Source organism: Phyllostomus hastatus, unplaced genomic scaffold (assembly GCF_019186645.2).
Source record: "Phyllostomus hastatus isolate PE091 unplaced genomic scaffold, TTU_PhHast_1.1 phas_contig_209, whole genome shotgun sequence".
NCBI classification, from domain to species: domain Eukaryota; kingdom Metazoa; phylum Chordata; class Mammalia; order Chiroptera; family Phyllostomidae; genus Phyllostomus; species Phyllostomus hastatus.
In genome coordinates, this window is record NW_025333735.1 from 4154609 (window position 1) to 4166876 (window position 12268).

Sequence of the window (12268 nt, forward strand, 5' to 3'; positions counted from 1 at the left end):
TCAGCTGGGCCAGCAGAACACCTGAACAGCTCTCTGGTTTACACTTGGTCAGCTCCTACTTCCATTTCCCTTCATGGCCATTCTTAACTTTCACTTGCTCTCTCTGAGTTCCTTATTAAAGTCATACCCACCCTGTCCACTCTAAGCAGTGGAGTTTCTCTCTTGGTCGGCGAAGGAAACAGAGACTGTCAGGAACTTTGTTAACATCCCGAAGACAGGGGCAACCTTCCCTGTGTCTATGTACACCCTCACCCAGAGCATTAGAAGGACAGAGGAAGATGGCCCTGTTTTGCTCAGAATTAATCTTTTCATATTCTTTTTGTTAAAAAATATAAAATAGTTGAACTTTTTATTGATTGATCAAATTGAATCACCATGTATATGATGGCTGACATTACATTTTATTGTGGGAAAATACATATAACACAAAATAAGCCACTTAAACTATTTTTATGTGTACAATTCAGTAGCATTAATTGCATTCACAATGTTATATAATCATCACCACTGCCAATTTTTTAAGCTGTTCTATCACGTCAAACAGAAACTCCATTAAGCAATAACTCCCCGTCCTCCTAGCCCTTGATAACCTTTAATCTATTTTGTGCCTCTATGAATTTGCCTATTGTAGGTATTTCATAGAAATGGGATCATACATTATATGACTGACTTATTTCACTCAGCATGCTTTCAAGGTTCAATCATGTTGCAGTGTGTGCCGGAAGTTCATCCCTTTTTATAAGTGAGTAGTACTCTACTATCTGTATACACCATATTTTCTTCATCCACTCATCTGTTCATGGACTCTTGGGTTGTTTCCATCACTTGGTTATTGTTATTAATGCTGCAATGAAGATTGTGTATATGTGTCTGTTTGAGTACCTCTTTTCAGTTCTTTTGTGCAGAATTGCTGGGTCATATGGTAATTCTATGCTTAACTTTTTGAAGAACTGCCACACTGTTCTCTACAGCAGTTGCACCATTTGTATTCCCACCAGCAGCGCATAAGGGTTTCGAGTTCTCCATATCCTTACCCCTCCATACTCTTTTGATTTCATCCCTTTCCTTATGATGAGGGAGTTTGCTTTGTTTAACTGTCCTCAATTTCATTCGATTTTAACTTATCTAATTCTTTTGGTTACTTTCCCACATGTAAATAGGTTTAAGTGTCTTCTCTCTCATGAGGAAAGAGCCCTCATGTTTACATGCCCCTGTAGGTACTGATTCTCCTCCACTTGCCTGTCTCCCATTCACTCCTCACCGTGGAGGAGAGAGTCATCCACTTCCCTCCTCCCAACTCAACTGAAACTCCACTGGTATGCACAGATGCCACTGGGTGCCACCTTTCTGAGGTATTTGATCTTGTTAATCATTGCATTTTCCCTGAAACTTTTCCCTTTATGAGTTTCTATACAACCTCTCATTAGTGGTTCTCTCCCCCACTTCCCTGAGTATTCATTCTCAGTTGCTTTTGTAGTTGCCTTTTTTTTCTCCTAACAATTAAAACTTTGGTGTTCCCCAAGGTGCTGTCCCTGGACTTTTTCTAAGATCTCCTTCTAAATGTCTCTCTCATTCTTACTCCTCCTATGAGTGCTGATGACTCTTACATCCTCTGTTTCTAGGGCTCATTTGTCCCCTGAGCTGTGTACTAGATATACCCACTTCCATGACCTACAGGCCCTCCAAATTAATGTGCCCCAAACTGTGCTCATTACAGCCCTTTTAAAACTACCTCCCACAAACATCCTGGTTAATGGCAGTAGTTTACAACCAGCAAACCTGGAAACCTGGCAGTCACCCAAGCTTTCACCATCTCCCACCCGAGAGCACTGAGCTCAGTCCTGGGGCTACACATCAGAGAGCCAGAATGGGACAAATCTACAATCTTCATTGTTAACGATCCAGTAAATTATTTTGACTCTCTTCCTAGACTCTCTAACCTATCTCTTATTTTCCATCGCCAATGGAACCATTACAGCAGCTTTCTCACCTTTGGTCTCCTGTCCTGCAAGCCACTCTCCACAATGCCACTGGACTGACCTTTCAAGAACAGAAATCTCATCATAGCACTCCTTACTTAACTACCCTTCAGTCGTTTCTTAGTGCTTGTCAGGTAAAGTCCTCTTCTGCCAAGCAAATCAGACTGTCACCTAAATCCCTATTTACCTTTCAGTCCAGTCCCTTGGTGTTCCCTGGACCACTTGTCTTACTCCGAGGTACTTGGAGTCCACAGGATAAACCATGTCATTTCATGTCCCCATCTCTTGGTATTTGATCCTCCTACTGCCCAAAATCCTCTTCAAATAGTTCTCGTACCTATAATAGGTTCTGGTGACTTTATTAAACTAAAAGTATTTGTAACAATGAGCATTATTTACTAGGACAGTCTTATATTTTAATGAATGCTAGTAAAAGCTATAACAGCTATGGAGACAATGTGGACAAGCCAAAGAAGCACCACACACCTGTCTATCTTATAATGTCTTAAAAATGTTCTAATTTCAAATGAATGATTTAAACAGCTTTTTAGGATTTTTGGTTTATGGAAATCTATTTCAATAAAAAAGTCAAAAGATTCTTTCCTTATCAGTTTTGCTTTCAATTCTCTTGGCCATTTTCATATTGCTAGCATTACCCGTTTGCTTTTTAACTCTTTTCTAAATTTTTACGGGCTGAAAGGACATATCAGCGGAGTTTAAGTTGCTATTTCCCCTGTTCACTATATGCTATATTTAAGCATTCAGAAGCCTTCGATTATTACAAAATATCAAGTATCAAAGCACCTTGAATATTTTCAGTACTTAGTACTATGAAATGCTGATAAAGTAATAAAAGTTATTTCCAATTTGTGGGGTTTCAGCCAGTCTAATTCAGAGCTGGTTTACCATGAAGCTAACGAAGCTTAAGTTTTGCCTCTGCAATTTTGTATTCATAATTTTGTAATTTTTTCCTCAAGGCAGTCCATTAGAATTATATAAGCTTTAGACCCCCTACAGCCTAGATTTCTCCTGGGTATTATTAGGAATTATCCATTTAAAATCAGCACAGTTGAAACCCGTCTGGCCACAATTTGGAACACATGCTTGGGGTGGCTCCGACAGAGCTCCCCGCTCCACCACTCCAGGCGACAAGGCTGGTTAGTGTCACCGGCACTCTGTGGCAGTAAGAAATTTTACTTATATTTATTAAGTCAGTGGCCTCAGAAACATATCAAAATTTAGCAAGAAACCATCTGAGAAGGAATGCCAATTTCTGCATTTCAAATGAATGGCTTAAACAACCAGTTGGGCATTTCAGAGCAAAATACTGTTCTTATTCGTAGGGTTTGGGGAATATAAGGAGATAAAAGAGTAAAATTAATTTGACACCTTGAGTTGCATATGATTTTGTCATGATGCTCTAATTAAAAAATTATCTCAGTGATACATATGTTCTAAAAACAGAATACTGATGTCATTCACTTGTAAGTTTGAGGAATCTGAACAATGTAAATGATATGACATTGATTTAATGGCATATCTCTATCTTCCATCTTCAGAGTATGTATTCAGTATATATAAGTATGTGAGTCAGACAGATACAGACAGAAATGAAGTGACTTCACTACAAATGAGCAGAACTGTCTTTGTGACTCACAGTTAGAGTCCAGTTCAAGTGGTGACATTACTGTACTGCATTGCCAGAATGCTTTCACTGGCCACGGTCAACAGGGATGGCTTCACACTGAAGAATGGTGCTCATTTAGCCTTCTGAGTTTGACAAAAATGACCCAATCCTTAATGTTCAGTGTGAGGAAGATGGCAATGTTTTTGAATGATCTTAGTCAAAAGGTTCCCTCTTAAAAACTAAAGCTCTTAGAAAAGTAAAATTTCTAAAGTATCTTTGACTCTTGAAAACCAGGCAACCTGTATCCATGGGCAAGTTCCAATTTTTTATCAGCTAGTCATGAAAGTTCAATTGTGTATATACAACACCTGAAGTGTTTTTGTGCCCTATGCTGTGCATTGAAAGCATACTTCATGAGGGCAAGTTCTAAAATAATACCTGACTATTAAAGCAGGAGCTTGAATAATATTATGGTTGTTTAAGTCCACATTCACTACAACAATCTGAGTCCCTGAAAGACAAACTGTTCAGGACCATCCAGTGACTATGCGTCAATTTAAGAGAAAAGAAACCAGGAGTCCTGACTCATGCACACCCTTTACCACAAGCTAAGAAGTCCGTCAGCTAGAAAATACTTGGGAAAATTGCCACTGCACCATGATGTCTCTGGGAAACAGAGGTAGCGCCAACAGTGCCTTCTGCAGGAAGGCCTCCCCCTGGCTCCTGCTCTTTTGGGCCAGTGAATGCTCTGGGGCACAGTGTGAATGAAGCCAGGGGGCCCAACTCCCTTGATGATACAAACCACAAGCCAACCTGAGGGAGATTGACATCACTGGCCATAAAAGGAGACTGACCAGAACAGTAACCCAACACACACACACACACACACACACACACACACACACACACACACACAATTAACATTAAATCATTGGTGGGGTTTAGGCAGGGGCTGTGCAGGGGCCTTCCCTTTGACTGTTTTTTCGGCCTGTAGCTGTGGCTCACACAAAAAGCTCAAAAAAGGTTTGCCAGAAGAAAACTTAATGGAGATAACTGACCCAGAGGGAAATTTAATGGAGATAATTGTCATGTGGCAGTTCACCTGCACAGAGAAAAGGAGGTTACACCAAGATCACTAGCATAATCTGGGTGCCACTCCATTCCACAGGAACATGGGACACCATTCCTGTCCTTAGGATGAATGTCGCACAGTGGCCTGACAGCTTCCAAGGGAGCGTGCTGCTGGAAAGCCATATCCCGGTCTGGTTGCTACCACAACGTAGTATCCAGTTATGTACTGGGAGACCACAGACACTCTTCTGAAAGTAGCCCCTCTGTGGGCAGACATGTCTGGCATCAGTGTCAGCATCCTACTTGGCTCAGGCTGCTGTGACAAGCTACCATAGACTGGATGACTTAAACAGGAGAAAGGTATTTCTCACAGTTCTGGAGACTGAAAGTTCAAAATCACAGTGGCAACATGGTTTGATTCTTGGTGAGGACCCTCTTTCTTGCACACAGCTGCCATCTGGCTGTATGCTCACATGGCAGAGAGAAAGAGCTCTCTGGTTCCACGCTCATGACCTCGTCTAAATCTAGTTCTCTGTCAAAAGCCCCACTTCTTACTACTATCACCTTGGGAGTCAGGGTGTCAACATATACCTTTTGGGGGGACACAAACAGTCCATAAGAGATAGCATGAAACTGAGCTCCCCACATCATTGGCAACTGTGCTACCCTTTCTGGACTTGCCCATTTCTAAGGTGGTTTAGGGGATGGTCTCCATCCCTGTCTGCTTACATTTAAAGGCAGGGTGAAGCCTTACCTGAGGAGACTGAAGGATGCGCCTGCTGTGACCTAGAAGATATGCCTGGAAAGGTCATGTGTTTTGCGCTAGGGACTGCTGACTGTTTGTAGTTCATTGACAGGAAGATCCTTGGAGGTGAAACACTAAAGGCCTCTGAACCATGATGGTGGAAGGGGGAGGTTAACACAGTAGATATCCTAATCTTCAGTCCCCCTAAAAATCACAGCAGCTACTTGTCTTATCAGCTGGAGCCTGTCCAGTAACTCTCTTATCATCCTTCTTTAATGGGCAGAGGAAAGACAATGATAATTTCACAGCAGGAGGAAGATTTGCATCACTTCTAGAGAATAATCCAAGGCAGACTATTTCCCCTGCCCAACCGCCCTTCCATGAGAATGAAGGAACTCCAGTTTCTGGACCATGCTTGAGAAACTCCAGTCTCCTGGGAATTCTTCCTCGGGCCACTGAGTTGGTGGGTTCAACGCAGTAGCAAGATCATGTTCCTTCCCCGCACCCCTTGAAGGACTTCTCAATGAAATGCTTTGGAAGAATTTGTTCCTTTTTGTATCTCTCAAAGGCCTCAAAGTGTATCTAGTGCCAGAGTGATGTCATCCATTGGGAAAAGGGCCTGCTCCTGGGCCAAGCTCAGAACTGCCCAGTTCCATTTCTGAGGTCCTTTTGAATTCTGCACAGAACCCATAAAGCCCGAAGAACAGCTCCAACCCCAACTTAGGACCTATGTCTCAGGAGTCTGAGCAGAAGCTCACTCTGAAAAACACTCTGGGCAGCTGGGAATCCAGCCAAGAGTCCTTTTAGCAAAGTCCCTTTTTTTTTGGTAACTTTTCACAATATTGTTCAAATTGAGAGGTGCAATTACTCAATTGCAATGATACAAATGGATCCTTCTACCATTACAAACCCAGTTGATCAACCTTCTACTTGCCAACCTGAGCTATTTTCCCTACAATTTTATTATGAAAATTTTCAAACATAAAGAAAAGTTGCATGAATATTATAATGAACACTGATATTCTCAACACTTAGGTTCTACTATTAACATTTTCTTTATGTACTTTATCATGTCCATCTACTCATCCCTCTATGTGATTGTGAGTCCATACTTTGATGCATTTCAGTTTTATACATCAATAAATTTTAAACTAAATACTTCAGCTTGTAAGTCATTAATTATGTAATTATTTTCATAATTCTTTTCCTTTGAGGGAAAACGTATGGGTTATGCAATGCACAAATTTGAGTCACTGGCATATACTTGTGCACAGGCAGTGGCCAACGCACACACTTATAACCCAAAGTCTTATCAAGACACAGAACACTATCATCATCAGAAAGTCCTCTCATGCTCCATCCCAGTCATTTTCCTCTCCCATCCATCCAGAGGCAACCACTGTTCCGATTTTTCCTACCACTGACACACTATCCTGTTCTCAACCTTTATATGAATGGAACTGCTAATGTCAGAATGTCTGTGCCCCTCCAAATTCATATATTAAAACCTAGCCCCAAGCCATAGTAGGGGTATTAGTAATGCTATGAATAGGTGAGGCCTTTGAGAGCTAATTAGGTCATGAGAGCAGAGTCCTCCTGAATGGGGTTAGTGTCCTTATAAAAGAGGCCCCAGAGAGCTCTCTCACCCCTTCCTCCATTTGAGAACGTAGCAAAAAGATGGTTGTCTCAGAAGCGAGCATTTGTCGGACATGAAATTTGCAGCTGCCTTTATTCTGGACTTCCTAGGCTCCAGAACTATGAGAAACATTTGTTTATAAGCCACCCCATTTATGGTATTTTTGATATAGCAGCACAAAAGGACTGAGACAGGAACCAGGAACCATTAGTGTGAACTCTTTTGTGTAAGGCTTCTCTCACTCTGTGATGTTTGAGACTCACCCAGACTGTTACATTCATCAGTAGTTCACTCCTTTTCATTACTGGGTAGTATTCCATTGTATGACTATACCACAGTTTGTATATTCATTGTCTTCTTAATGGACACTTAGGTTTCTGGTTTCAGACTATTATGAATAAAGCCACTAAGAACAATTTTGTACAAATCTTCTGTGGACATATGTTTTCATTTCCCTTTGGTAAGTACTCAGGAATGAAATTGCTGGAGCATGGGGTAGATGTATCAATGTTTATGTTACACTCCCACCAACGACGTAACAGAGTGTGGTTGCTCCACATCCTCACCAATATTTGAGTTTATCAATCTTTCTAAGTTTAGTTATTCTGGTGGGTGTGAAGTGATTTAAGCTGTTATTTTGCCAAATGTTCCAAATTAACAAAAAATAAATAGGGATCAGCTTTAAAAGAAACATTGGTTAAAGGAAATCTAGAGGTTGGCATATACGATATTAGAAAAATTCAACTATCCAAACTCAGCTGGAGCGAATAAGAACGAGCTAACAGGATGTGGAAGAAGCTGCCCAACAGATTCTTCAGTTCACAATGTCCTCGATTATAATATTAGATTTAATGCTAGGAAGATGGCAGCCTTTATGGATGGGGAGTAGGAACTCTGTATTTTCCTACAGAGCTGGTCTGGTGTGGACCACAACATGCTTCCCCAATTTGCTTCTTCATGGTCAAAGCACCTCAAGCACCATCCCTATTGATTTGACCCAGCCTGAAAAATGGGGCCAGGAATCACCCAGACAGTTGGGAGATACCCCCTGTTTTTCCCTCCCTTGTTCCAATACTAACCCTGGACCTAAGGGAAGGGAATTAACTTTTGAAGAGCATCAACATTGTGCCAGGACCTATCCTAGGCACTGTGCATACATTACCTTTGAATCCTTACAATACCACCCAATCAAGTGAGGCATTGATAACTTCATGTTATAGATGTCAAACCTAGACTCAGGGAGATATAGTAACTTGGCTGGGTTATACAGTGTTAGAAGAGCCAGGATTTAAATAAATCCTGTGCTCTTACCACTCTACTTTGCTGAGCACTCGGAAAGCACATTGGAGGAGGCTATTCAGCTCAGCTGGGGCAAAGGCCAGTAGTAGACAGGTATGCTTGTCTCTTAAATCAGATTAGCCCCTCCTTTTTCATTCTTTTCTGTTTTCTGCTTTCTAGTGTGTTTATGTTGAAGGTAGGGCTGTTTGGTCTCTCAGAATATGCAGCTGCAAATGCGCTTTAGCCCTCCTCTCTGCAGCTGTGACTGTGTCTCAGGGCTTGGGTTTTCCTCTTGCAGGAAGGAATCATTAGCTTGTCACTTTCTTCTTCCATTCCCCACCCTCCTCAGTGTCTTGGGGCTTGATATGATTAAGACTTGGAATGCAGGACAAGCAGAGAGCCCCACTGATCCCTCATTGCTCCCTGGCCCTCTTCCTCCTCACTCACTCCTGCCTCTGTGGGGAAGGGAGGTAAGTGACTGTGTTCATCGCGTGTTTCTCTAGACTGTTACCTGTTCCTGAAAAGCACTAGCTTGCTCCTCAAATCCCGCTGTTCGGAAATAATTGACGACGTCCATTACAGCCCAGTCTGCAGGATCGGGTGGTCTCCCATTCTCCACCGAACTGTAAAACACAAACCCAGACTGTTGTCATGGCAGAGCATGCCAGCCTGCAGCCAGACCCAGGACACAGGCTCCCAATGCAGGCCCAGGCCCGCCCGCGGGAACTGTGGGGCCCAGGTCGCAATGCTTCCCTCAGGACCTTAGTCCTTCAGTTTCTGGGATTCAGAAGATCATTAGTCTCACTGGCTCAGTCACTGCTTCCCTAATAAACCATTAGGCCTTCAATGCAAACTATTTCTTCATGTGCTATTTTTTAATCCAGAGATACTAAGAGTGGTCCATTGATTTCTGGCAGCACATAGTATGATTCTTCTGAGTCAAGAACACTAGGCCCTTTACAAAACGGCCCCAACGTACCTGTCTTTTTCCATCTCCCACTACCCTCCTCATCCCCATTCCCATACATCCTCTCTGCAGCTGTGAGACCGCAGGGCTAATGCCACTCCCCAGTCTGCCATGCCCTTTTACAGCTCTGGGCCTTTACACATGCTGTTCCAGCCACTTACAAGGCCCTTCCCATTTGTTTCTACCTGACAAAATCCACCATTCCAGCCCTGGCTGGCATAGCTCAGTGGATTGAGCGCGGGCTGCAAACCAAAGTGTCGCAGGTTCGATTCCCAGCCAGAGTACATGCCTGGGTTGCGGGCCATAACCCCCAGCAACCACACATTGATGTCTCTCTCTCTCTCTCTCTCTCTCTCTCTCTCTCTCTCTCTCTCTCTCTCTCTCTCTCTCTCTCTCACTCCCTCTCTCCCCCCTCCCTTCCCTCTCTAAAAATAAATAAATAAAATCTTTAAAAAAACCCACCATTCCTACCTAGTTTATCCTAGTTCAAGTGCTTCCTCCTCTGTGAGGCATTTTCTTGCTCTACCAGGAAATTGTTTTAGTTATAACCTCCTGTACACCTGAGAACTCCACTCAAACTCCCACTGTGGCACTTCCATGCAGGATTATTGATCATTGAACCATTTCTCACTTTATTATTCCTAGTGTCAAGCACATAGTTAGGAACTCAATCAACATTCAAGTGACTAGATATGATCCAGCACTTGTCCGCGAAGGCCGGTGGGTAACCTGCTGGACTGGATTTAGAAGGGAGGGACAGAAGTGGACTAGAGAAGACTGGCAGGGACCTGCAGCTACTGTGACTCTCTCATTTCTGTTTGGGAGTATTTGTCTGGATTTCTCTGCACCTCATCCAAGATGATTCTTCCAAAGTGAAAATCCAATCACACTGTTCTCATGCTTAAAAATCCTCCAAAGACTTCCCACTGCTTTTAAGGTAAATTCCAAACAGCCTAAGTTGGCTTAAAAGCTCCTTCAGTGAAAAGCTCCTGCTAGCTCTCCAGTGAGGAACACATGGCGCTTGTGCTGTGGACCTTCAGTCCTGTGGGGAGACACTGATCAGGAAACACCACTAAGTGTACATACAACTGCACGTTGTGGTAAGTGCAATGGACAGTTTAAGGGGCTAGAGTGGACTTTTCTGTGGAAGTTTCCTTTGAGGTGAGGTCTAGAAAGCAGCCAAAAGTTAACTAGATGAAAAAGTCAGAAGAAGATTATTCCAGGCCCTTTGGCAGGAAGATACACTACTAAGGGAAGGGAGCCATGCTGCTCTTGGAGGCCACACTGAGGACTCCGGGTTTCTGTGTACAAACTATGGGGCCTTGCTGAATGGCCTTACACAAAGGGGGAGACCTGATCAGATTCACGTTGAAAAGAGCATTGGAGAGGAGCCAGAAGGGAAGAAGAAATGCCAGTGAGAGGTCTAGTTGAGTCATCCAGGCAGGAAATCATGGTGACCAAGACTACAACAGTGACTATGAAAAGGAGGGAAGTGTGTGGATTTAAGAGAGATTTAACCAATAAAATCAGCATTACTGAAGTGGTGCACCAGAAGTTTAGCATGAGGAACATGGAACTACATAAATGATTAATTCACTTAGATGACACCCCCAGCTAGTTGGACACGATGAATTTGGGGTACCACCAATAGTCAAGTAGAGACTTAATGTGGGATATGATTCTGGAGCTCAAAGCAGATGAGTGGGCTAGAGGTATGCAACTGGGTGACAGAAGCATTTAGATGGTAATTGAAACCTTGGAGAACATGAGAAGGGAGCTGGGCCTAGAACTGAGCTTGGGGAGGTTCAACATTTAGTGAAAGTTGAAAAGATTCATGTTACTTTTAATGGGAATGATATTGCCTAGACTCTGGGAGTTCCTGGAAGTCTTCAAACATCCAGAAGTCCAGGGCCCAGCTGTACTTCTGCTGCCCTCCCAGCACAATCTTTTGCTCATAGTAGGAACTTAAAATATTTGGTGGAAAAACACAAACTTCTGTCCTAACTAAAGGAAAGGGAGTCACGAATGATGCAGGTGTCATCAATGGTTTATCAACACAGCACTTCTTTTAAAAACATTTAGAGTGAATGCTTACTAGTTAGACGCGTTTTCTACTTAGGGTTTAGGGGTTGTGAATCTATAAGCAATGCATGCCCATGTACATGCACACCCATGGACATGTGTGTTCACATGTTCACACACATGCACACACGTGCATACATATCTTCCTACCACTCAACAGGCAATATACATGGGAAAATACTGTCAAACATTAATAATATATTTTAATATCAAAGTTATACGGGTTTTTAAAAAAATACCCACAAGCTGGGATTTTCTACCATCCCCTTAACATAAGCGACATGAGCCGACACTCGGGACTCTCTTCAAGGTACCATTTTCCTTCTGTCTCTTGTTTAAGGTGGGCTTGGTGAATGTTTGGAAAGGAGTTCATTGTTCTAACGAACGTTTTGAGTTTTCTAATCAGCTCACTTCTAGCAGTGGGCACGGAGTGCCTTCAGATGCACTTTTAAGTGCCCCAGAAAACATCTGAATTCACTCTCCCCATGGATGGCTTCAAGTAGCTGCCTTTCCTCATAAAGAATAGTTATCAAATTGTAATAGCAAAGGATGCTACATTCTCATTTTAGGGTGGGAGGATTTCCTGATTCTTATTATGCTGGGATATGACATCGTCCCACCCATAATTTGGAAATATTCTTGAGTACTAGCAAAAGAGCGGAGAATAAGAACTTGGGAAAACTGCAGACGGTGTACTGTGAGGAACAGGAGCGATGGGGAACTAGGTGCTCTCTCATTATTAGGTGAGGGGTTTACACAGAAGACACCAGTCAATGCATTTAGTAAGTGATCCACCCAAGGTTAAGCCTCATAGTTCCCTCCCCCCGCAAAAAATAATTAGAAGACAAATCACAATGTTAGATTACTCTCATCCTGCGAGGAG

At 42.7% G+C, this 12268-nt stretch overlaps 1 protein-coding gene across 2 annotated transcripts in view; it reads right to left on the minus strand.

The window, feature by feature from the left end:
• SAMD13 (sterile alpha motif domain containing 13) overlaps positions 1-12268 on the minus strand; it is a 52257-nt gene that overhangs the window by 7803 nt on the left and 32186 nt on the right. For both annotated transcript variants that reach the window (XM_045835502.1, XM_045835503.1), the window contains exon 3: positions 8848-8959. In XM_045835502.1, the coding sequence (XP_045691458.1) occupies positions 8848-8959 (112 nt within the window). The remainder of the gene's footprint in view (positions 1-8847; positions 8960-12268) is intronic.